Below are 26,014 nucleotides of genomic sequence, written 5' to 3'. Positions count from 1 at the left end.
GCATGCTAAGCCTTAAGCACATGTTTATATAATTTGCTGAATCAGGGCTAGATTAGGAGAAGGTTGCAGCAGGGTAACTGGAACAAAGCTGGCATAAATGAAAAGGAGCTGGGCAACGCTGAGGACATCACGTAGTGATCTTTCACAAAATTTGGTATTACATTTAGGTAAAAGCTTTTTCAGGAAAAAAGAATACGTAGCAGGAGACATATTCAGAAAAGAGAAGTGAACAAAGACACCTCATTAATCTGCACAATACTATGACCGTACTTTGATCTTTGTCTTAAACTAATTGAAAGTTATTCAACTAATTTCACAGGCGATGCTCCACATTTGTACTAATTTAAGTATGTTCTGGGTAGCAGAATAAATGTTACTCTAGCCTTGATTATATATACTTATAATAACTATAAATCCTTATTAAAAATGTACAGGTAATTTTTAAAAATTCCAAAATGTGCCCTCATTATCATATCAAAAAGATGAATAACTGTGTCCAGAGAAAATTTTCCTTACACAATTTATAAAATCTTTGTTGGCATATTTTATGAAAAGAGTATATGTCTGTATACTGGGATATTTTGAAAAATCACTGACTCTAAAAAGACTGCGTATCAAAATATCATTTTTACAGGGTCAGCAACAGTGTCTGTTTGTTTTATACTACCTGAGTTGTAAAGAATGCAGTGGCATAAATAACATGATTAAGAAAAAGTAAATCCTTGTAGCAGGGAAAAGACATCAATAGTACAGACGCTTTTGAATACCACAGGGTATAGCATAAACCTGTGACACACCCAAAGTGAAGATGAATGTGATTTGTTTCATTATAATTTGAAAAAATTGTGTATTCAAAAACTCGGTGACATCTATGAGGACAGATGGAGGCCATCTTTTCTAAATGATTGGAACTCTCTGTGCAAAATCTAATAATATGTGAAGAGTTACTGAGTTCTTATTCAGTGTTGAAAAATATATACCGAATTTTTCTGGGATGTTTATCTCTTATTCATAAAATGATGTATTTGTGCATATAAAATATAATCCTGTTAGTATTTGATTGCAGTGATTTTAATAATGATTTCAAATTAACAATCTTAGGGGTTTTTTGTCCATGCTGTCATACTTCTGTACAATTTCAAAAGCAAAATATCTCCCTTGAATTCTCAAATAAATATTCTTTTATTTATAAGCCTAGAAATAAGTTACTGATCTGGAAATATTACTAAATGAATTGCCATGTTTCTAAAATCTTCTATGCATTCACATACCCAGGACAAAAAGCAAAATAGACAACATGTAACTGAGTATGATCTCTTTTGTGATGTTTCAAATTGAGCTAAGACTACTTACTGTAGGGGACTGTAAATTTCTATTTGAGAATGGCATGAATTGTGCATTCTGAATATTTCATGGAGTAAGCAATCTTTAGTGAATGAAGTGTTTATTATTGTTTTAATAGAGGACACCATGTAATGTCAGTAACCATCAGCCAAAAATCACAAACAAACAGTACTTTTCCAAATACTAGCTTCTTCTTAAAAAACAGCAACTCTTTTGGTTTACTTTAGTAGTACTTTTTAATCTTGCTTTTTTAAAATAAACTGAATTTATATAGATAAGAATCTTCTCAACTATGCGTAATTCTTACTCAGTTGTGTTATTATCTATGTAGCCTTCATAGCCTTTTTTTTTTTTTTTAAGGTAACGGCTACTTCTTTTTGACAGTGCATTTCCTAGTTTCAGTAACAGTTAATTGGTGAAAGGGACACACAGTATAATTTTGAAAAGAAAGGCCAGCATAGCATGACTGCTCGGTAGCAATGGATTGGCTAAACAAGAAGTTAAGCTAAAGTGGTCTTTCTGTTTAATCACAAAGGAGGATTCAGAAGTCCCTTTTCCTGGTTTTCGATCATAAAGAAGTCATCATAGATTTTTCCTTAGTCCTTAACTGATATAAAGTATACATGACATGGGACTGAGGAGCTGTCATTTTGTCTTTGCTGTTTCAGTTCTTTTTCTGCAGTCTCTGACATGTCATTTGCCCCGCTATCTGCAAATAACAAGTGCACAAGCCAAAAAATGCCAGGAGACAATCAGAACACCTAGCAATACTGCTTGCCTTCTGTTGTATGTAATTAAAAAAGTCCAATTCAGTTGAGGTAGTGCATTTTGCTGTTTGCTCCCTGAAATTTCTAGTTTGAAATACAGAAGAAAAATGCTTGAAAATGCCCCTCTAGATCTCCCCTTTAAAGAAAACTGAACGTTCTTTACAAATGCAAATAAAATGTATAGTTTTCATTGTGTGATTTCTTCTGTTTTGTCTAGCTGTGAACAATCACTTCTTCTTTTCCCCATACACAGGCCTATGCACTTTTTTTCCTTCCCTGAATAAAATGTAAAATGATGCCATTATGTTTGTGATGGAATATGCTCTTTTACAGCCATCTATGAGCAATCATGTGAAGCCTATAAGCACAGAGGGAACACTTCAGGCTTTTACAATATTGATTCAGATGGAAGTGGCCCCTTGGGACCGTTTCTTGTATACTGTAATATGACAGGTGAGGTGATAAACTTCCTTAACTCACAGTTCGGTCTGTATGCATGCTCATTATATAGAAACGCAATCTATCAAGTTCGAAGCCTCTGTAGCGCGTGAGTTTAATGTATACAGGCACAGCAAAATAAAGGTGACTCCTTAGCTCGGAATACCGGGCCAAGAATTAGACAGAGAGATTAAAGCAATAACAGGATTCAGGCTCTGAAGCTAACGCTGGGTTCCTGTTGCGTTGTCCATAAATGGGATGTGCTCCATCTGGAGAGAATTTCATAAAAGCTCATTTTCGGGGGGGGGGGGGCAACTCTACTTTAATTGGAGTTAGAGCATCTCTGAGGACATTTAGGGAAATGAGAGATAATTTATGTCGTATGAGAAAATTACTGATTTTTTGCCTGCAAGCCTTATGAACAACTGTAATTCAGAACAGAACTTCCACTGTTTTGAGCAATGCAGCTGTTAAACTTTTCAAAATGCTAGTAGATCTTTTGGAGAAGCCAAATTCCCCCAGCGGGATTCTCGCAGCCTTCCTTTCAAGCACTTGACCTCCTCTTCTGCACCCGGTTCTTTGCATGTGATCATTTCTGTCACTAGAAGTTTTACGTATCTGCGTTTGTTGTCATTCAGCTTTTTAACAAACCAGTTGACATTGTCTGTAGGTGCCTATAGGCACATGTCCTTTCAGTTAAGCTTACATTGTTTAAACACCTTTTGAAATTTGATATTATTTTATTGGTGTCTGTTTTGTTTTCTTATTAATTATCTTCTTTTTCACTTGGATTGCTTTCCAGCCAAAATAATGGAAATATTTCATTGTTTTACATGAGAAAAATATGTTCTATGAAAAGAGACTTTTACAGAGTTTTAACTCTTCAAAAGCATAGGTGATTGAGCCATGGATGAATTTGTTTTGAATATATCCTAAATGTTAAGAATTTGACTTAGAAAGCTTAAAATCATCTTCTGATTTTTTTTAATGTTGTGGCTTTGTTTCATAAACAATTTTCTTCACATATTAAGGGAAAAGCATCATGATCAAGTTTATCTCTTGAGAAACTGGTAGGGCTATGCCTGCCAATGACACTGGTTGATTTTCACAGCAGTCTAAAGATATTTATTATATACACTGAAATGAGAGAATTGCTTCTCTCAGTCTGTGCTCGTCTCCCCACCTCAGCTCCTGACTTTGGCGTATAAAGTAAACTGTGCTTCCTCATCGTGGGCACACTTCAGATTAGCACAGGCCCTTGGAAAGAAATACCTGTGTCCTGTGAGACTAAAAGAGACCAAAGAGTTATGGCAGAAAGATGACTATTTTTTTAAACTGGGTCTACCCCTCTGAGGTGCAGTGTAGCGTCTGATTTATCCTTGTGTGTCCACGAACAGCTGCTACTGTTTTCCTCAGTCACTCCTTATTCCCCACATTAAGCAAACCTCATTGATCAGGTCTTCGTCTCGCGATGCAACCTGACAGGATGAATCTTCTATATTTGTTTCGTTCCCAGTTTCCTCATGACTGATATTCCCTTTTCCCACCAGAGGCAGGGAAGGCAGATGCCTGCGTTTCTTGCAGCCCTGCCTTGTCTTTGACATTCGTGTGGCTTTATTTTCGGGCAGCTGGGAGGGAGATGTCTTTCCCCGCTTTCAGTCTTGGAGGTCAGCTTCGAAATGAAAAGCCTGCAGTCCAAAGTGCCCTTTAAGGTGACCAGACTTTTCAGTGACCTGCTTTTCTTTCTCCTTTGTACCACTGGGGTTGCAGAAATGAGTGGGATAGCTGACCGGTTTGCCTCTGAATTTTTGTGTTGAGCATATGTTTGTGAGTGTGTGTGTGTGTGTGTGTGTGTGCGCACAAAAAGAAATCTAAGTTTGTTACACTTTCAGCTACCTGCTTTTTGATACCATGAGCATGTACTTAATGAAATTCTTTAATTTGGCCAAAATCTTAGAAGCAATGATAACAAAGCTGCATGAATAGACTCCTTTTAGTTTAATATTTCTTCAATAGGGATCACATCCTGATGTTTCCTTTAGTTTTTCTGATGAATAGTGTCCTTTAAGTGACCATCGGTTCTTTTCCTACTATAAAAATCTTTTAGTGTCAGCCATGCATGGCCTGCAGGAAGTTAATGAAATACGGTAAAATTCTATTAAATAGTTATAAATATTAATATTAGAATGTTATTAATAATAATATTTTAATATGAAAAATAATATTTCTCATACCCACTCAAATTACATCATCACTAAGTCGCCAGTGTATGGGGAACACGGATATAGGCTTGGCTTGACTTGACACAAGTTGGCTTTAACGAGGAGCTTGCTCATCCCTACCTGGAAGTAGATTTAGTTAGGAGAGCTGGATTGCCACAGGCTTTGTAAGTGGAAGCTAAAACAGCATAAGCTTGATGCTTCCCTTTTCACAGTGTGAGGGGATGTAGCCAAGCTAATAGTAATAGTAATAATAATTTAGCCAACAAAAAAGCAGAATCATATTTTTACAGGTGGCCTTTATTGCCACCTGTATTTATGGCAATTTATATTTCAGGGAGCATGAAAGGTTTAATCTCTGTACTACCAAGCAGAGTAAGTGCTTTTATACTTCCTTGTACGTGAACTGTAAGAAATAGCACACAATGCCTTCTTGTGCTGTGGCGCCAGCCAGTTTAATCCTCTCTATGTCTCAGGGTGTAGAAAAGTTCTTTTCTTTAGTCCCAAAGTAAATACACAATAGTTACCCTATGGCTCCTGGTAGATTTTAAGTAATGACTTCATATCAGTATTGTAACATTAAAGTGAGTTCTTGATTTGTTTGGTTTTGCATTAGTGTAAGTTTTTACAATTAAAAATGCTTTCCACAATCATTGCAGAATGATTGTGATGATGAAAGAGAGCTTTTGACGTAAAAATATTTGTGAGGTACAAATATAACTGAACAATTATTGATGTTCTCACTACCTTGTTACCTAATGTAGACGGATATGTCCAAGTTGGAGAAAGTCCATTTCTCAGTAGACTGTGCATATCCACATCATAACATATATTTTACCTTTTATAAAGACACAGGATATTGTATCATTCAACTATTTGAATTATATTTATACTTATATGGAAGTCTTTCCTGCTCTTTCATTACAAGAGCCTTACTTTGGAAGATATTTTTCCAGAAAGAATATTTGGAATATATTTGCTAGTGGTTTATGGAAAAAGTACTTCTCAGGCACAATTCAGTTGCTACTGGAAGTAATATTTTGGCAATATTGTGCATGCCTCTGGTTTAAATGAGCCAGTAGGCCTATCTACAGAATGTAATGTAGTACAGGCCTGTGTCACCCAGCAGCATCTGAGCTAATAATGAGCAGTATGTATTTTTTAGGGAAATGCAGCACTCAGTACCTGAACTGGTACTTCATCATGTTACAGCACTGAGTCAAGTGGGAATACCATGGTGGTTGTCATAAATCAGTACTATCTCAGGTGTTTGGAAGCAGCTCTCTATCGAACTTTGAAAGTTCTTGAGTCCTGAAATTCTTAGGCATTGACTAAATACAGATTTTGAATAGTACATCAAGTAATGATTACTCTTTGATTTTAGATGGCTAGAAAAACCTTCATATAATCTGGGTTTTATAGTAAATGCAAAATCCAGAAGCTACTTTTGCTTCTTTGCAAAAGGGTGCAGGCCATTTTGTCAGACAGACTAAATTAATTCAAATATATAATGACAAATATAATGTGGATAGAGTGTAGAATAGAATTTAGTGTTATTTTATGAACAATTTAAGCATGGGAGAAGTAACAATAATAAGCATTATTTTTTTCTATTCTTCCATTGCAATTCTCTATATAGAATATGTCTCATTTAGAAGACAAGTATATGGGTGTCTCCACTTACTCTTTTCTTCCTCAATATTTATACCAAGCTGAATGCCTGTTACAGTCGTGACAATCTACTTATAAATAGAAGCAATGATTAATTGTTTTCATTTTGCTCAGTCACGTCTTGTTTCATATGCCCAAAAGCCTTTTTTTGTGACCAAAAATGTTACTTTAAACTTTGATAGATTTCTTCCTACATTCTCTTTCCATTGCTATCTTTTGCAATTCTTTCACATTCTTTATTACTTTTCACATATGTTTTGCAAGATACAACGTGGACAATCATACAGCACAACAACACCAACTTAACCAGAGTCAAAACTGCTAATCGAGAGAACCCCCACACTGTGTTTTTCAAGTACTCTGCCAGCCTCGACCAGCTTCAGGCTACAATTAACCATGCAGAACACTGTGAACAGGAGCTCGCTTACCACTGCAAAAAGTCGAGGCTTCTCGATAAACAGGGTAAGTAAAGCAAACACATCTTATTATGTTGCATAGTGCTTTCTATTTTATTGACTACTATAGGTATTTAGTTCTATCAAGGTAATGGCATTTTGTTACTACAGAGTTTAAACAACTTTAAATATCTAGTACTTAAATCCGTGTAAGTCACTAGAGGTATCTGAACCAGAAAAACATTAATGTCAGTTTATGATGATCTTCATTCACAATATTAAGTCCTGTTAAAGTGAATTTCTTTTGTAAGTCTATTAAATTAACAGAGATTATTATTAACAGAGTCCTGTTGGTGTGCCTTTCAGGGAGTTTTAGGGAATTGCTTATTACTGAGGAAATATATTTTTAAAAGAAGACAGACTAGTGCATAAATACCAGTAGAAGTTTCCTGCATGTTTTTGAACGCTTATTGTTCAGTGTTTGACACTGGTAAATAAAACTCTGATGACATTAAACTTCCACTGTCCAAAATAAACAGTCCTAGAAAAAAAAGATAGTTAAAATGTGGGTGAATGACAAAAATGTATTTGCTTTAAGAGAAAAAATACTGGGAATCCTCTGAAGTACTTCAATTAACTTAGGTAGTCAAGTTTACATCTTAACTCTCACTGATGCATATCTGCTGTTAACAGGCTTAAGTGTGAAAATCCATTTTAAATACTACAAAATAACTTGGGGGAAAAAATCCCATTGTTTTCTGTCTCTTGCAAAACTAAGCCAAATTGATTGTCATGTCTGCTAGAAGCTCTGAAACCTTTCCTTACATTTCTTTCTTGGCATTCTTTTCTAATAGCAGAGCGAGAGCAGAGAGGAGGCCTTTGATCTCTTTACGTATCGACTCCAAATTCAAGCTATGGTTAGGTGTTCAAAAGCCCGACTGATACCAAGCAGAGGATTTCAAGATTGTGCTCTCTAGGCATTGCATATATTTTTGGCTATTAAATGCCTTCCAGAGTAAGATAAAAAAAAAAAAAAAAAAAAAAAAAAGCAGCACAAAAGACCAACCATCCGAATTCATCAGTTTGAGGCTGGAAGTTATGGAAAAATTTCAGTTAGAGAAGAAGGAGGGGAGAAACCCACACAAGGAGGATTTTCTACTTTTTTTTCAATCCACTGGGATTGCACAGAAATACAAGTTTTGCTAGAAAGCTAAAGGGGTGCAAGTCAATTATGATACATCATCCAATATTTAGAATTTTGAATGCTAAGAGTAAATAAGCATGTGAAAGTTCTTTGTGAGTTACATAGATTTTCTAAAATCATTCTTAGTTAAAACATTACCATAGGAAACAAATACAACTTCACATTCCTCCAAAGAGAGGATTTCAGTCAGAGAGCGCAAAGGTAAGAAAAAGCTAGCATCCAGTGATGTTCAGTCTTGGCTTCTTTACTAACACTTCTAACAAAAGTCAGTTCTGAGTTTTGTGATATAAGGATGAGATACAAACACTTCTTAAAAGGAGAATTATGATTTATATTCCCCACCCCATTTCAAAGCAGCCAGAGCCACATTTTTCTAACTTTTTTGAAGAGGTATTAACTTCTCCTTATCTCCTTTTAGCATTCTTAATTGAATTGCTTCTTTGAAATAAAATTCAGAATTTTTACATTCTGGGATTTAGATGTGTCCCTTTCTCTTTCAAGCGTAATGACTGTGGGAGAAGATCCAGTGAGGCTAGACCCACTTTGAGCCATTTAGTCATAGTGATGGGAAGCCTCGAGGGAGTTCCTGGGGGAAGAAGCAGATGCCTCCTCGTGCAGTGCTGACTGCTCTGTGCTTTTGGAGAGCTAGCTACAAGGGGGAGGAAAAAGTGTGTTTTTTCCCCTCAAGACGTATATGCTGGTACTTGTTTTTCAAGGAACTGAGTGATCAGTGTGCTTAGTCTCAGCAGTATCTACAGAAACAGATGCTGTTTTTAGCATCTGAACTCCATCAGCAGCAAACACTGGGAGTCTGCATGGACTTTAGGAGCCTACTGGCAGCTCTCAGGTTTGACTATCAGTGGAAGATTAGGACTATGTTTATACAGTGATCACTGGAACGACCTGACCGAACCATCTTTAAACTGCATAGATCAGATATCTACCTCAGAATAGCACAATAATGCAGAGATATATATAGGATTAGCTATATGAGTCCTGCTGAGTTAGCTTCCACAGAGATATCTGCACACTTGTAAAAGTGCTCAAGACACCTACTTTAAAGCAAAATTGACAGCACGTAGATGAGCACTGTTTAAAACTGGGATGTGTCTAAACAAACTGCAGTCACTGTGTTTTAAACATATCCTAAGATATTTTTACTCTGGTAAATATTTGGATTCTTGGAACACCTGAGAATATAAGCTGTGAAATGTTATTAGTGGGGCTGTGAGAGCCAGAATTTGGAAAACCTTCCAAATTGCAATCCCTTTTTTTCTACCAATGTAAGTTAGAAGGGAGAACCTCAGAAGAAATCTAGCAACTTTTGAAAATTTCAGGGGCATGCCATCAGATGAAAGGTCTCCTTTCATCTCCTGAATATCATTCCAGTACCATCCACTTGGCAAAAATTTGGATGAATTAGCAATCCTCTCTCACTTTTATTTCTTTCTACTTCAAAATATACTTTCCACTGAGAAGTATGGAGGTAAGAGAGAACATATTATTTGTTCTCTGCAAAGAATATTAATTTCAGATTTAAAACTGAAAAATGTTTTTGAGAGCTTTGAAAGGAGATTTCTCATCTTTTTATGTGAAAAAAAATTTCATTTATTATGAATGTAATTAAATAGAAGGATTTGAAATGCAAATACTTATATAATCGAATTGCATGCACAATTTAATCCCTCCCACTTCTGTAATCTGTAACTTCCACTAGGTATGTCTGACAAATACAAAATTTGATGATAGCCATCTTAAATAGATTTTGGGACATGCAGTGCAGACAGTAATTCTTAATTGACTGTATTTTAAGAATACATTATAGTCAGTCAGCCTCTACAATATTTTCAAATCATGTCATGATTTGAAGTTACCTACGACTACATCTATGTGTTCATTTTGAAGAAACCTCTACCCCTTTTTATTAACTTTATTTTGCTCTAAGGAATATTTTTTGCTAATGCAGAAATACCAGTCTGGATTATTTGGTATGGACTTGCAGTGTTTCAGTGGATACTCTCTTCTCACCCTGCTATATGAGCAAGTACTTCAGACCAGCTTTTAAACATATCCCAATGTCCCCAGCAAAAGACTGGGAATATTAATTCACAACTACAATATAAGGTTTGGCCATGCTGTTGAAATGGCAGAAATACACTGCTTTTTATCATCCTTGTTGTCGGAAGATTTTTAAAGTGTTGTTTGATAAATTATTAATAAACTGTCTCTAGGTTTTCTCCCTCCCCCGCGATGGCTTGCAAACAGAAACACTGATATTGGGCACTGATGCCATTATGGAAGTTTGACTTTCCCAGAAACTGTTCTCACTGTTTGCTGGCCTGCTGGGCCGACAGTTGTGTGGTAATGAATGCAGCCAATATGTTTATGAGCCGAGAGATTGTCAGCGTAATGGAGGTCTTATCTAACAGCGAGCTTTAATAAGCAGTGGCAGTTGTAAGTAAAGCTGAAAGTAGGATAAATTCCAGCTTCTTCATGGGGGCCTGCTGCTGAAAACGTAGAGTTTCAACAACAGCAAAAAGAAGTGCATCTATAAAGAACCCTACTATTTAACAATACTTGAGTTTCTTCTCATGCCCTGACTTTCATTCATTGCATCTTTCGCCCTTCTTCCCTCTCATTTGAGATGGTTTATCTTTATGCTTCATGTCTTTTAGCGATTATCTGCTCTGTATATTTTGTCTATTTGTTGCTGTGCTTGCTTGGCACCATCTTTGAGCTTAGTATGCAATACTGTAGCATTAAGGACACATCTAGTTTTATCATTTTACTATAAACAATGCCGACTGGATGCACTCCACAGAGATGTAATAGGCTTGGGATACCTCATTTCTACCCACTGGATACATCTACTTACTTATCTGACATAACCGTTAAGATGATTTCTGCAGTGTCTGAGTATATAAATTCTGAATCCGCTGCGTGTGATCTAACACCTGTCTTTGGGCATATCTGATTAACACCACCCAGCAGTTCTGTTCAGATGCTTAATATGCATCACAGATACGTGTAGTGCTCTGTAGTACCCTTAGTAATGGGAGGAGTCGATTTTGGAGTAGTTTTTCTTTAACTCTTCACATTCCACTTAGTGAAATCAGTAGTTTCATGATCTGAAATTGAACTTTACTTGGGAATATTAACTACCCTGATTTTTAGGGTGATGGTGTCTCCTTTTTCATGGCCTATTTTAAAATTAATTGCATAAATGGACTGCTTAAGATAAATGATTCTAATATCATGGCTGGTTGAGCTAGGGACTGTGAGTTCTCTTTTCCACTAATACAAGCAAAAACCTGTGACAATACCTGATAATGAAGTATTAAAATGAACGATTGGTTATCATTAAAGAAAAAGTGGCAATTTTTTTCAGTTGTTTAGACTTTTTAGATTTGAGGGGTGTTTTCCCTTGCTTAATATTTTGGAAAACTTTGGATTAGAAAAAGCCGGAGAAGCAGGAGATGAGATTGGGCATTGATTTTCTCCAACCTGACTTTCAGATGGGGTGCCATTGAGCTGGTGGATTGGAAGAACCAACGAAACACAGACCTACTGGGGAGGTTCCCTGCCTGCCGTTCAAAAATGCACTTGTGGATTAGAGGGGAGCTGCATTGATTCCCAACATTACTGCAACTGTGATGCTGACAGAGACGAATGGTGATTTTTTGTATTGTTGTTTACTCACGATAACTTTTTGTTGGATAGCAAATTAAAAAATATACATATATACAGGCCTTAGCAGATTTGGAAAGCCAGGGCTGTTGTAAACTTAAATGACCACAGTGTCATCTGCTTCCTGGATATAAAACACAATTTCTCACCAAATTACAATGGTGTACATTGACTATTATTGTTAATTCTTTCACTCGGTTTTGGGGGATATAAGGGCTATTTGGGGAGGGTTTAATTTTATATAGAGATTGTACAGTTTTGGAGTAAATTGCATGTTATATTTTCAGAAGTTAGACTCATGTCTCCAGTATAACTTCAGTTATTAGAATTGTAATACTGAAGGTAATTAAAGCTAAACTATGAGGTTCTGGAAAAAAAAAAAGTTAAAGATTTCAAGGAATTGCTAGCCTCATTTTTAATTACACTTAAGTTTAGGCTTTTTTACCCCAAATTCCACTAGGTTAATTACCTAAAACTTAGATAATTGCTTTTGGAGGCAGTTAATATCAGCAGAGCCAGGCATTCATATAAAATCCTGGTCTAAGGCACTGGAAGTATTTCTAAAATGTAGATCTTCTGCTGGTACCTGAAATTCATCTTGTGTTATTTATGATCCTATTTAAATAAGTAACATCAGAAATGAGTCCCTGTTATGATGCCAAACCTGAACCTAAGCTTTCATTTAATATATTGGATCTGGCTTTCTCAATAGTAGCTCTAGTGTAGGTACTTGATTAAGCAGGCTAGGACATTTTAAATTAAAACTTCGCTGCTTAAGAAACTTTGAACTTTTAAACTTTTAAAGTGTATTTGACTCCTATTACTCCTATCCAATGAGCAGGTAATGTATGCATGTTAATATATGTATCTTTTAATAGTAATGTCTGGTTTTTGTAAAATGAGGAGAGAGTCATAGAACTAAGGGATCTAGCACTGGGAAGGAGAATAGAATTTGCAAGGAAGGTACTTAGGAACATCTTGACGTGTAGAAAATGAAGTATTAGCTTGTATTGTCCTCAAACTAGATATCACCCTTCCTTTAAAGGAGTAGCTAGTTAATCTGGTTTGAAAATGTTGATTCTCTGATCATGAGTAGGGACCTTTGCAGATACAGAAATGTAAATACAACCAAGGGCTCATCAAAATTCTTTACAAGCTTCTTAAGTTTCCATAGATTTACAAACAAAAAGAACGTGCATCTGCAGTAAAGCTCACTAGGTAGTATCTGCTGTCTTCATTCTAAGAAAGAGCTTAAACGAACACCCAGCAGACCAAGAATTTCCCTGTTATTGTGCTATATAAAAATATAAGCAATTTATGATTCCCAACTGCAAAATAAATGTTAGAATATAAGCACATTTTGACATAGGATTTTGAGTAGTTCCTAGTATATATAATATATTCTTGCTCGTTTTTGTCATTCATTTAATCCATGCTCACATTCATATGCATATTTTATAATGATACCATACTCGCGTATAAAGTAGATAGAAGAGGTAGGTACAAATCAAGGATGCATGTCTCCACTATAACCAGTCTGAGTAATTTGTATATGTTGATGAATTTATTTCATAGAAAATATAATGGCTCCAGTATTATATTTCTGTATGTCTCCACTTTTGACATTTTAATTTTCACTTTAAATGAAGGGATTTATCCCAGTGACTTCATTGTTATGGAGGCTATATTTACATTCTTTCTGGTAGCTGTGCTTGACATCACATTTGAATTCCTAGAGACGAATGATTTGGATCAGTTGCTTCAGTATTGCTCATAGGGCAGGGAGTGCAGGTGGAAGCTGTGCCTGCTTGAGACGCTTTCTGAATGAGCACGCAGAACCAGAGTTATGCACCATATGGTTTTGAGACGTGGTCTTGATATTGTGTGTTCATAGTGAAATATATCTGATTTCGTAGACTGGGTACAGATATAGCTGTAAAAGCCCTTGTTTGACTACTCAAAAACTCAAAAAAAGTCTATAAAACACACTCAGTGTGAAAAGAGAGTAAAAAAACCATGTCTTCCTAAAGATCTATGAAAAGGCAGATCCTCTTTGCAGAAGAGGTAAGGCAGTTTCCTCTCAGTTTCCCTTTATTTGGAACACAGTTTTACGCCAAGCACTTTTACTGATTTGTATTTTTGCCTGTTCTAATTTGAAATGTGCAATATCTCACCTCATCAAAAATCAATGTAAAAGTTGTTTTTGACTGTTTTGCGTGGTGTTGCAAAACAAATAGACATAAATTGCCTATGGGGAAAAGACTGGTGATGATAGTAAGAGTGAGAGAAAAAAATCACTGATTTCATTCATCTCTAGGAGGGAATCTTTTCCCAATCCCTCGGTGCCAGTGTGTATAGAAGGCTGAGAGACTGGGGTTGCTAAGCCTAACCACGCTCCCAAAGAGACATGGCTTGCTGGCTGAGATGTATGTCTAGCACTTAATCTCTGAGCAATGTGAATTCCAGATCATCTCCCCTCTGTGTTCCTATTGCTGTCTTTGAGCTATTTTCTTTGTCCATTAAGGGAGGATTCGATTAGAAATAGATTGGATGGAAGGACTGAATTTTCTGAAATGGTCCTGGGTGGTTAAATGTTTCCATGCATTCGGTGAAAGCAATTTTAGGGCCAACACTGGTGTTTTATGAAATTCGGTAATTCAGTTCCGACACTAAGTTAACAAAGATATTAAATAAAGAATTCTGCCTAAGATCAGAAGTACTGTGCATGTGCTCAGAATGCTAGACTGCATATTTCCTTTTCTGCAAGTTACATATTTGAAGCATATGCTGCTTTTGCTGTATTCCCAGCATGACTTCTTAATTTTCTATGTGATTCTTTTTTAAACTTCATCAATGTAGAAAAGGAAAAAGAACATTAAACTTATTTGGAAGTTATACTAAGTCTTTTAGTATTTAACAATGAAGAAACAGGCCGTGAGAGATGCAATACTTTCTCAGCAATGTGAAATTATTCACGTCTGCATAAACATTGGTTTAAGCAGCCAGTTAGGTACATAATTATGCCAGATACGCTATCTATCTCGTGCTTTTGCAGATGAGCACAGCCATAAACGTGCCCACTTCTCATGCAATTGTTTTCAGTCCACTAAATGACCACAATATCAATGCCAAAGCATACAGAAGTATGCTCACATTTGTATTCACAGTCACTTCTATTGCCTATATCACGCAGCTTTTTTCTGAGAATTCCTTCTTCTTCCCCCAGAATGTATCAATAATAAGGAAATGTGTTTATCAGAAACATTTAGGAGAGTTCTGGCTTCATTTTACCTTTCAGGAGTAATGATACTGGATTCCTCTCCTACAAGGACCATCTACCAGTAACTGAAATTGTGATCACAGATACTGACAGACCAAACTCTGAAGCAGCTTACAAGCTTGGGCCTTTGCTTTGCCGGGGTGATAGTAAGTAACAACTGCAGAGTTTTGCTAAGTAACAAGGGGTTTTGATTATGATACATTTTAAATGTTGTATGCTAAACAGGCTAAGATATCACTTACTCATCTAGTTCTTTGACTAATTAGAAAAGAAAAAGACAAAATGTCATGGTCCATGAGAAACCAGGATAGAATTTTAAAAAGATATAAGCATATATTGGTAGTGAAAGCAGGAACAGTTAGTATAGCTTTCGAACAGACATTTTGAGGACAAACTCCAGTGTTTTTGTGTGATTTCAATTCAGTTATGAAGGAAACTTTACATGAAGAATTAATAGTTGTTTACCATATCTCGGGAGAAACATGCCCAGTACTAGATATGCATGCCTCTGTCACCAAACCTTATATGTATTAACTCCTCTGAGTACCTATGCAAGTAAGAAAACTGTACTAAGGGAGATTAGGTCATCACACACTGTATTTATGAGCAAAATTTCAACTCTAAGAATTTAGACATTCAAAAGGTATCCAGTAGTTCAAAAAGTAAAGCTAATACATGCTGAAAATGTATGCACAGTAACTAGAAAACGGTCAGGTCTGAAGAAACATTGAAAGGTAGTGAGACAACTGGAGAAAATTTGGTACCTTACTGAAGACTTATGATGACATTTATGATTTCATCAATTAACATCTTCCTGTCAAAGGACACAGATCTATTTTATGTTCAGTAATAAACTATTGAACAAAATTTTATGGCTGTTAATATTGTAATCAAAGGTGAGGAGAAACAAAATATAGGTGATCCTAAAAATCGTGACTGATGAGTTGAAGGGGCAGGATTTTTGTCTGTAGTTTAGGGAAGGGTTAAATATATTTAATAAAAATAATTTTTTTGCATCAAATGTTATCCTATTAATTTTCATGAACTTCATTATTGCTTCAGATAATTACAAATTACTATTTTTATTTGTTATGTGATTGTCCTCTTTCATTGCATGATGTGTTTGTTTTTCAAATTTCTTCAGCCTTTATGAATAAGGGGAAATGAATACCTATAAAGAAATACTGAGGCTTACTGAAGAGACTGCATAGATAAATGCATAGAAATCAGAGTGTGTTTATTTTTATGTCATCTCTGCTTTCATTCCTGTGACTTCTCAGGATGATTATGCCTGAAAGATTTGTTAACAGATGTGTATTAACAGCAGTGCATTCTAATTTTCTTATGAAAATTCAAAAGGCTCAAAAATACAGTTTGAGACTTCCTTTTCACTTCTTTGAAACCTGAATGTGAACTAAAGGATTATTTATGCTCCCTGTCATAGAACTATTAAATCGTGGAGATATGATATAGGATAATTCAGATTGGAAGGTTCCTCAGGAGGTCTCTAGCCCACCCTCCCGCTCACAGCAGGGTCAGCCATGAGGCCAGACCAGGTTGCTCAAGGCTTTGTCCTGCTGGGGCTTGAAAACCTCCAGGGATGCAGCCTGCACAAGGTCGATGGGCAGCCTGCTCCACTGTCCTCATGGGGAAATATTTTTTAGTTACATCAAGTCTGAACCTCTCTCATTTCAACTTATGCCTATTGTCTTTCATCCTCCTGCCATGCACCGCTGGGAAAAGCCTGGCTCCACCTTCTTGATGACCTCCCCATAGGTTTTGGAGGGATGCTGTGTGGTCCGCCTGGAGCCATCCCTTCTCCAGGCTGGACCAGCCCTGCCCTCAGCCTCCAGGGCAGGACAACTGCTCCAGCCCTCACCAGCTCGGTGCCCCTCCACTGAACTCATTCCAGTTTACTGACATCTTTCCTGTGCTGGGGGCCCAAAACTGGACCCTGCATCTAGATGTGGTCTCACGAGTGCCGAGCAGCAGGGCATAGCCACGTCCCTCATCGGCCTGGCCTGTGCCCAGCTTGCTGCCCACCAACACTCAGGATCTCTTGGTAGAGCCGCTCCCAGCCCCAGCCTGTGTCGCTGCAAGGGGCTTTTCCTTCCCAGGACAGGACTTTGCAATTTCTGTGTAAGGCTCCTGCCAGCTCGTTCCTCCATTCTATCTAGGTCCCTCTGGATGGCAGTTCTGCCCTCGAGGCTATTGACTGGTGATCCCAGTTTGGTACCATTTGAAAAAATAATAGATCGCATTTTGGTTCTATTTGCAAAAAATAATACTAAGCTGTGCTGTAATTTAGGATTAGATGATGTTTTATTTACATTAAAAAATTGCACAGAAAAAGAATCAGGGACAATGACAAAAATGGAGCAGAAGTACTTACAGTTCATTTATTACTAATAAGTGTGGAAATTTTCCGTCTCACTGCTTACAAGTTCCCAGCCATTATTAATTATGTAACCTGACCTCAATTACCACAAATCTTAAAACATGGATCCCAACTAGCTTTCCCTGAGGCATCATTAAAATATACACACAGTACTGATACCCACTGACCTCCCTGCTTTTGTTTGATGTTTTCTTAGTCTGAGTGATTGAATTGCTCTAAAATTTCATAGTGATGCTAAAAGATCACAGTGTTTCTGGGCAAGCTACTGTAGAGAACTCTAATATATCATGAGGAGAAGTACAAGAAGTCAAAGTCTGAATGTCAGAAAAATAGTTTTATAATGTCAGATGATATTATAGAGTTTGACTTCAGGGGAAGCAATTTGGGATTGAAATAATCTCAGTGAGAAGAGCTTTCCAATTATAACAGTTAATGGTAATAGTAGAGCAAAAACCTTGAAAAGGAACATTTGCTTAGGTTGTTTAATAGGAACAGTAAGAATGACATTTTTCTCGGGCATTTTCAATATGCCATTAAGACAAAGATGGCAAGAAATGGCATGCTTTTAGGGAGGTAGGGACTAAAATTTGAGAAAACAATACAGAATTTCTGAAGGAAAAAAGATGTGCAATCATAGAATTGTGACATAAAAAAAGACAAGGTATTGAATAAAAGTAATAACACTAGAAATGTTTGAATATATTTACTAGAAATTCTTTACTATGGCCTTTACACTTAGGCAGGGATATACATAAAGAATATTTTCCTTAAAATTCAGTTTTCCAGAAAATGTAAAAAGCCATGAGTTGTAGTAGTTGTTAAATTTGAAGTCAGACAGAACACAACCGAGACTAAACTTTCTTGTGAGGTCGGGGATGGTTAGTAGCGTTTTGAAGCCTGAAGAATGAAGCAGACTTTTTTCTAATCTGAAATGGCATACGTCTATGAGATTCGAATTAAAAGCATTTTTATGACTTTTTTTTTGTTCTGCACCTTTGGGTAGGTGGAGAACACAAGATCTGTGGCAAAGGCCCATTTCTCAGAAGTGCTGTTAAGCGAGGAAAAATAGATAGTCTTGGATTCACAAGTACGATTTGAGTGCTCTCCAGAGAGATTATTGCTTATTTCTGCTTCTGTCACTGTCAAAAACTAAATTATATGATTCTACCTCATACGGGACATCCTCTTACTAAACATGTTTTTTATTCTTTCTAACAGGCATAAATTCTTCAGAATTACTCATTGGCATACCATATAAAAAGATGTGGTGAAGAAGGTTTACTTGTATTTGTGATACACACACTTGATATTTCACCAAATGATTCAAACCCAAAAGACTGTAAATTCTCATGACACCAATAATCTGTTCTTTGTAGAACATCTATTTAGAGATAAAAATAACTGTTTATGTCAACACTAAAATGAAGTAGATCCATAAATAGTTCAGTGAATTGAATCATCATAAATCACACACTCTCTTTGACTGAGTTTCCAGATTGGGCATATTTGATTAGGTATTTCTAAAAAGTTGTGTAGCATAATTCAAATGCAGACCAGCAGAAGTTGCCTATATGTGACTGGGTGTTTTTTTAATTTTTATTCTTTTATTTAACATTGCACAACTGTATTTAGCCTCTTTATGTTAGCTTTATTGATTAGTTCTCTTCAATTCAAAAGTTTTACTTACAGGCAGAAAGCCAAACCATATTTGCAAGACCAAAGCAGGGCAGAATGATCTAATATTAGAAACAATAATAATAACAGAAATCCAGCATTGTTCATTTTATTTATAAAGTTCCATTTAGATATTAATGATTTTTCTCAGCGTTTGTGATACAGCTAGGTATCTGTATTTCCAAGATGCTAAAATGCAATGAAAATAGGAATGACACACTAGGAGGATTTGGCCATTCAAAGAAATTGGGCCATAGGATTTGGTGACACACCGCTCTGTGCACAGAAGCAACATTCACCCTTTTCTGTCACCTTTAAAATATATTATTGATTCATCTCTATATTCCCTTATAATTTTTTGCTGTACACTGTAATATGTCTAATAAATTATATGTCAGCATTGCTGGTATCAGATTTGAAATGGTAACTAGACTTAATAGCTAGATTTAATGAAAGTTGAGATCTAAATTAATCTATGATCAACTGAGTAGGACAATCAGGAGAAATTTTAAGCAAACAAGAGCAAAAGAAACCTTTGGGCCATTAGTAGATAGAAATGCTATGGTTTTGACCAAAAAGGGAGATGTGTTTCATGATTGTTTTTTCAGTATTTGAACAAAAGCCAGATGTTGATAAAATTCTAATAAAGAAAGTCAGTTAATAAGGGCGGACTTTTCAAAATCAATAACATTGAAGTTTTTTTTTTTTTTAAGAGTTGGCTGAAAACTCTCTGATATTTTACTAGCAGGTTCCAGTAAACATTGGAACTTACAAGTATTTCCGGAAGACTGGAAGAAAACTAATGTGCCAATATTATGGATAAGAAATGGGTAATTATAATCTGTCATAGGATTGATTCCTGGACCAAAAATAAGATTGTTGATATAAATCTTAACTGTATAAAACATAATATAAGGATAATACAATATAATGTAAGGGCAATATACCATTCATCATAAGTTCATACACGAATGAACGTAATCCTGTGAATTTAAATGGAGTCTTTCACATGGTAAGTACTTGAAAATAATGTTTTTAAAATCATGAGAGATAATCAGACAAATATCTAGTGGCTGGGATTCGAAGATAGCGAAATAGAGCAAGCGTGTGTGCATACATAAGCATATAACTTGACAGAAGAGCAATCACAAATTTCCTATCAATGGATAATTTCTTTTTAATCCAGATTTTGGATTTTTCCTAGAATAAATGCTCTTTGTCAAACAGGAATTGATTGAGGGAAGTTGAACAGTCTGTGTTATATAGGAGGTCAGACTAGATGATCACAGTTTTCCCTTCTGGCCTTTTAATCTATGACTCTTATAATAAGCTGCAGTGTAGCAGAGCTGGAAGTAGCGATACAGATGGGGCAGCTGTACTCCACAAATTCTCAAAGGCAAACAGTTGCCAGCTGGCCAGATTTTAGCTTTAGAAGTAGCAATTTGCACACTTCTCAGTAATTCTGCCCTCCTTATTGCTGTGCTGGGCAAAGGGAAACTTTTGCATGTAGCAAAGCTGACTGGGCAAATGGAAAGGAAGTAGATGTGACTCAATCATGATTATTTTCTTGCCTTGTTTTGCACAGGAATGCAGCAAAGCAACACCCCCCACCCCCACCCACAGAGCCGTTAGCATACAAAGAGTATGATCACATAAGTTAAAGACCAGTTTGAGAAGCAAGACAAAGAGCACCAGGCTAAAAACAGGATAAATCCAGACCTGATCATTTCACTGAGATGAGATAAGCTGAACTGTTTATGTCCTGTGCTAATAGGATCCACAATTTACAATGAGCACACTTGGTACTGCATTACCCTTCTATGTTATTACTGCAGTGCTTTTGTAATCTAATCATGGTGACATTTCAATGAAATTCAAAGTTCCTGTTGACGGACCTGGGGCCAGAAGCTGGCGCTTACATAGGAGAGCGCTTTGTGTGGGAAGCTCTCTGGGTGCCTTCTAAATGTTTCACAACATCCTTCTCGGGGGAGGATATGGGAAACCTGGAAGGCAGATCAGGTAAAGCGTCTTCACAAAGACAACGACCTGTTTGAGAACTCAGCTAGGACCTCCAGGTTAACAGCAGTGTGCTTTAATTACACCTCTCCGTAAAAGATGGGCAGTATTTTGTGTGTCATGTCAGTTAGAGATTTGTTTTCTTTTGGGGAGAAGGGAGGCTGCTCAAAAAATATCTAGAGAAAATGTTGTTCTGCAACATAAGAACAGTAAATTATTTCCTGCTAAAAAGTACTGTGTTTATTTCCCCTGCCTCAGCACTCACTTTTATCTCTGCTGGAGTTTCACACTAAAAGAATGAATGACACAACACTTAAAAGTATCAACAAGAAATTGTTAAAATAATGATAAATTTCTGTTTTGATGAAAAACGTGGAGAGCTCTACTATATACATTTACACAATTGGTTTGAAAGAGTCATTTTTATTATCTTGGCAACATTCAGACAGCTAATTTATCTGTCTCATTCTCATTTTCCCTGTTTTCACATTACATTTTCAGGTTGGTATATGCCAAACACTGAAGTATTTTTTGCAACGTATATAATGCTGGTTTTTTTATTTATAACAAACAGGACTGCCTTCTGCTTTTGCTTTTTTTATTCACAGGAAGACTGTAGTCTTACTACTCAGATAAAATGCTAAATACTATTGATTTCTTATCTACATGGTGATTGTCAGTTCCAGAAAACTCAGCAGGAGGCAGTGAGCCAGATGAAGAAATGTTTTCCTACCCTGCTTTACAACAGCATAAGATACTACTTTCTAATACACTTTTCATAGATACGTATTTAGCCTGTTTTATTCATACAGTACCTTAACATTCACAAACCATGTAATTTTGGGGGCTGAGAAAAAGAGCAGTTGGAGAAGTCAGGTGAAATTAAGACAGGAAGAATAATACTTCTCATTTTAAGGACAGTTTTGAGAGTCTCAGTATAAAAACAAAATCATCAAAAAGAGAGGGAGTATTCCACCTACATTTTAGGCCGCTGTATTTCAGCAGTGCATTTGACATAGCTAAATCCTGCCCTCCCACAAGGCTCCAGTCTGATCTGCAGGGATCATTTAAATGCTGCACTGAAGCTAATTGTACCATCACTCTACTGGACTGTTGCTGCTGCTGTTGTTTCTCTTCTAATTACCAGCAATGCTTTACCAATTTGGTATAAATTACTAGTATTAAACTTCCTATTGTGTTTGAATTACTGGTAACAGCCAGCCCATTGTTTTCTAAATAGCCGTTATATTCTTGAGTCATAATTGCAGTGAAGTTCTGCTCTGTGGGAGCTATGACCTGAAACAGTTGAGAAACATGGGCTTAAAAATGACTCCAGTGTGTAAGGCTGTCGCCTTCAGCTCGTGGTGTTTTGCACAAAACGATCAGCTTACCTCCGCGGCCGCCACGGAGGAGCCCATCGTGCAGCACGGGAGAGCGAGGTGCAAAGCTCCTCTTTTCTCTCCCAGCCCCGAGCCATCTGTTCGCGGCTCTGGCCTGCCGTGCAAAAACTGTCCTGATTGCTGCTCTCACGCGTGATGGCTGGCGGTGGTCCCACGTGGCTAGTGTCGCAGCAAGCGATCGCCAGAATAAAAGCATGTCCTGCCATGCTGCTTTTCTGGGCGCAGGATTGGAACCCTGATTAAAACTCTATCAAGAAGTCCAGGGGGGATGCGTGAGGGGACTTCGATTTTACTTCAGTGAGCTGTGGGCCAGGCCTCTTTGATTCTGCAGTAAGAGGGGAGTTTGCAAGGCTGGGCTTTTTTCGCAAAAGCTGGGAGTGCCTGGAGCAAAAATCATATTTTTTCCATACTATTTAGAATCAAATCACAGCATTATCAGGAGAATGTGCACTGGCCTTGTTCAATTAGATAAGAAGGTATTGAATGCCTCATTTGATTTAGAAAGCAATATAGCTTAATAAAGAGGCAGATATATCTGCAAGAATTCAGCAGTAATAACAAGGTATTTCTACTTGAGCAGCATAAAGTAGATAATGTTCTCATCAGAAGAGAGTGCTTTTAGAGATTATTACGTATGCTTTTTAATAATCAAGAAGAAATTTAGCACATTATAATTAAATGCCAGCTTAAAGAAAAATAAAACCAGTGGAACATCTATGTATCTGATCTTGTAACCTTTTGTCAAGTAAAGGCAATTTATGTTGGAATCATCGTGTAAGAAAGAGTGCATATAAATCTCTAAACTGCGGTCAATTAAAAGGCAAGTATTGTCATAAAATTTAAATATTTAATTCCTTCCATAGGAATTATTGGGAACTTTATCCTGCTCTGTGTTATCTGGCAAAACTTCATTGGACTACAATAACAACGTGACTGTGTTCCTCATGATGTGGGAAATACATATAACCACTGTCACAGCAATTGCTTATATCAGCTGTTGTAGATATAGTATTTCATTCAAAGCTGGTACTTTTATTTGCCTCTAAGAAGGTACATCGGGCCCTATCTGGAAAATCTAGCTGCCGCTGGGATTCCCAGGCTTTTATTTTCCATTAATTGGGTTTTGGTTGAACTGACGACTTTAACCACTCCTTCTGAACCATTCTTCTGCGTCTCCAGGAACCCCTGGTTCTTTCTACTGGCTGAGTGGGAGGCTTGTGTGGAAGTCCCGCTGCATGTTACAACTCTTTCCTTGCCCTGGGCACTTTTGTTTCTTTAATCGATAATAAAATTTAAATTGATGATACTAGATAATGCTGTGTCACTTAATTTTTTGCTCTGATTGACCAGGAGCATTTTGGAATTCAGCTTCCTTCAACACCGAGACGTCCTATCTTCATTTCCCTACCTTCCATGGGGAGCTCAGTGCAGATGTGTCCTTTTTCTTTAAGACTACTGCTTCCTCAGGAGTGTTTTTAGAAAATCTAGGAATTCAAGACTTCATAAGAATAGAGTTATACTGTAAGTAATTCCACTGAAGGGCTTTTTATTATTTTATTTTAGCTTTCAATTGGACTAAATTAGAATTTAGTTTAAAGGGGGAGTATTTTTAAAATGTTCTCTAGTTTTATTACTGTTGTTACTACTGTTACTGTAGCTTTTTCATTTCCAGAAATGTCCCAACAGTGTGACTGGATTTAATTTTACAAATATACCTTCAAAGAGTATTTCTGCCCCAGAGACTTCTCAGTCTAAGGATACAATGAGCAACGCGTTCAACCTGCTAGCCTGCTTCCTCCTCTCTCCCCGCCCCAAGCTTCTCTTCCCTCCAATTTTGAAGACTAGCTCTTACAGGCGGATGCTGGGAGAGTCACTCAGAGTCAGAACGTGCGACTCACTCAGCTTCTGTAGCACCATATCCTACCTTAGTTATACTTTTTCCTATTTTCACGTGAATATATCTTGAGTATCTTCCTTTTCTTCTTTTTCTTTGTACGTCCCCAAGGCTTTAGAATTCTACACATGGATAAATTTTTGCTTTGAAAGAGAAAAATAAATTGTCTCGCTCAGTAATATGACTAATGCAGAATGAATGCTGTATGTTAGTTGACTTGTGTTTTAGTCTTATGTTGTTCATTATTAAAAGGACAATCCAAGAGTATTATTTCAAAAAACTCTTGTATTCATTTTAAATGAAAAATCATTTAAAAAGCCTCATACTTAACAAGGTGTCTCTGAGAGTTTTTGATAACTCTTTTTATTTTGGGATTAGAGTTCCTCATTTTTTTACAGATCCATTATGTCAGCACACTGAAGGATTATCCTGTGAAGAAATACAAATAAATGGATAAACTCATAATACATTTCATAGCATATAAAATAATGCTATGGTAACAGTAAAGTATGTTTAGAACAAAAAGAAATATTGTTTGCTTGGCTTTTGCCAAGCTTAACATGTTAACTTATTGAAACAAAAAAGAAAACACCCGCTTTATTCTTCTATGGGCAGTTTAATTACAGAACATTCTGTCTTAAGCATGGATTTGGTTCACGCTGTCTCTAACTGTAGTGCTGTATTCAAAAGATACCCTGTTTTCAGCAACGGTTTTGCCATGTTTATCAACAGTATGAATTGCCTTCGTTACAGTGTTGTGAACAGGTACAGACCATATTAGCATAATAAACTCAGTTTCACATAATACAAAAAAATATGCTGGGTTAGCACTTCAGTGGAGAAACCATGAAGCAATGATGATATTCTTGTGTAATAAGTTATTTTCCATTCTCAAAATAAATGGTTTAATCATGAGATGGACCACACTCTCGCTAGAGGAATTAGAGGAATGCTACCGAGAGGAATTGGTCATCCTCCTCTGACAAAAAAAAATTTATCCACATGGTTGGCAGTAGATCATATCTTTTTCCTCATGATAATAATATACAGACAAACCCATGTCACTGTCCCATTCATTCATAAGCATCCTACAGTTGTAGAAATTGCTGTATACTTTTGTTTGTTATATGACCTGTGCCTGGTGAGGCATGAGGGAAAGTGAAAGGCTTTGCCTTGTTGAACTGGTCACAGCGTTTAAAAAACAAAGTTTATCGCATAGTTGTGTAGCATGTAGAGCTATTTCTTTATTTCCAGAAACATTTTAATGCATTCAATAAACAGGTTTTTTTGTAAATCAGTGGTAGAATTGTTTGTACTGGAGCCAGAATTATGTATTTTCACTGAGGGTAATAATGGGCAGAAATCAGTAATATGCACTTTTACTACAAGTATGTATGCAAAAAAAAACAATTGAATCACCTTGAACATTTCACATTGTATGGGATCATTTATATTTCATCATCATATACTCATTTCTAATAGATGTGAATGTAAATCACCAACCTACACTTGATACACTATTAATAGTTCCACATAAATCAATGTCTTTGATTTGTGTAATAAATAACAATAATGAAAATGTCAGGTGTCAGTATTTAAAAAGAGGACATGTTAGAAATGATTTAAA

General features: G+C 36.5%; 1 protein-coding gene across 1 annotated transcript in view; it reads left to right on the top strand.

Annotated features, from left to right (window-relative positions):
* Positions 1 to 26,014, top strand: part of LOC135324713 (contactin-associated protein-like 4) — a 221,405-nt gene that overhangs the window by 170,889 nt on the left and 24,502 nt on the right. The window contains exons 12-16 of the mRNA XM_064501545.1: positions 2,445 to 2,564; positions 6,704 to 6,901; positions 11,554 to 11,710; positions 15,024 to 15,151; positions 23,844 to 24,014. Coding sequence (XP_064357615.1) covers positions 2,445 to 2,564; positions 6,704 to 6,901; positions 11,554 to 11,710; positions 15,024 to 15,151; positions 23,844 to 24,014 — 774 coding nt within the window. The remainder of the gene's footprint in view (positions 1 to 2,444; positions 2,565 to 6,703; positions 6,902 to 11,553; positions 11,711 to 15,023; positions 15,152 to 23,843; positions 24,015 to 26,014) is intronic.

The sequence above is a fragment of the Dromaius novaehollandiae genome, chromosome Z (genome assembly GCF_036370855.1).
Source record: "Dromaius novaehollandiae isolate bDroNov1 chromosome Z, bDroNov1.hap1, whole genome shotgun sequence".
In the NCBI taxonomy this organism is placed as follows: domain Eukaryota; kingdom Metazoa; phylum Chordata; class Aves; order Casuariiformes; family Dromaiidae; genus Dromaius; species Dromaius novaehollandiae.
This window is presented reverse-complemented; position numbering and strand designations above follow the sequence as displayed.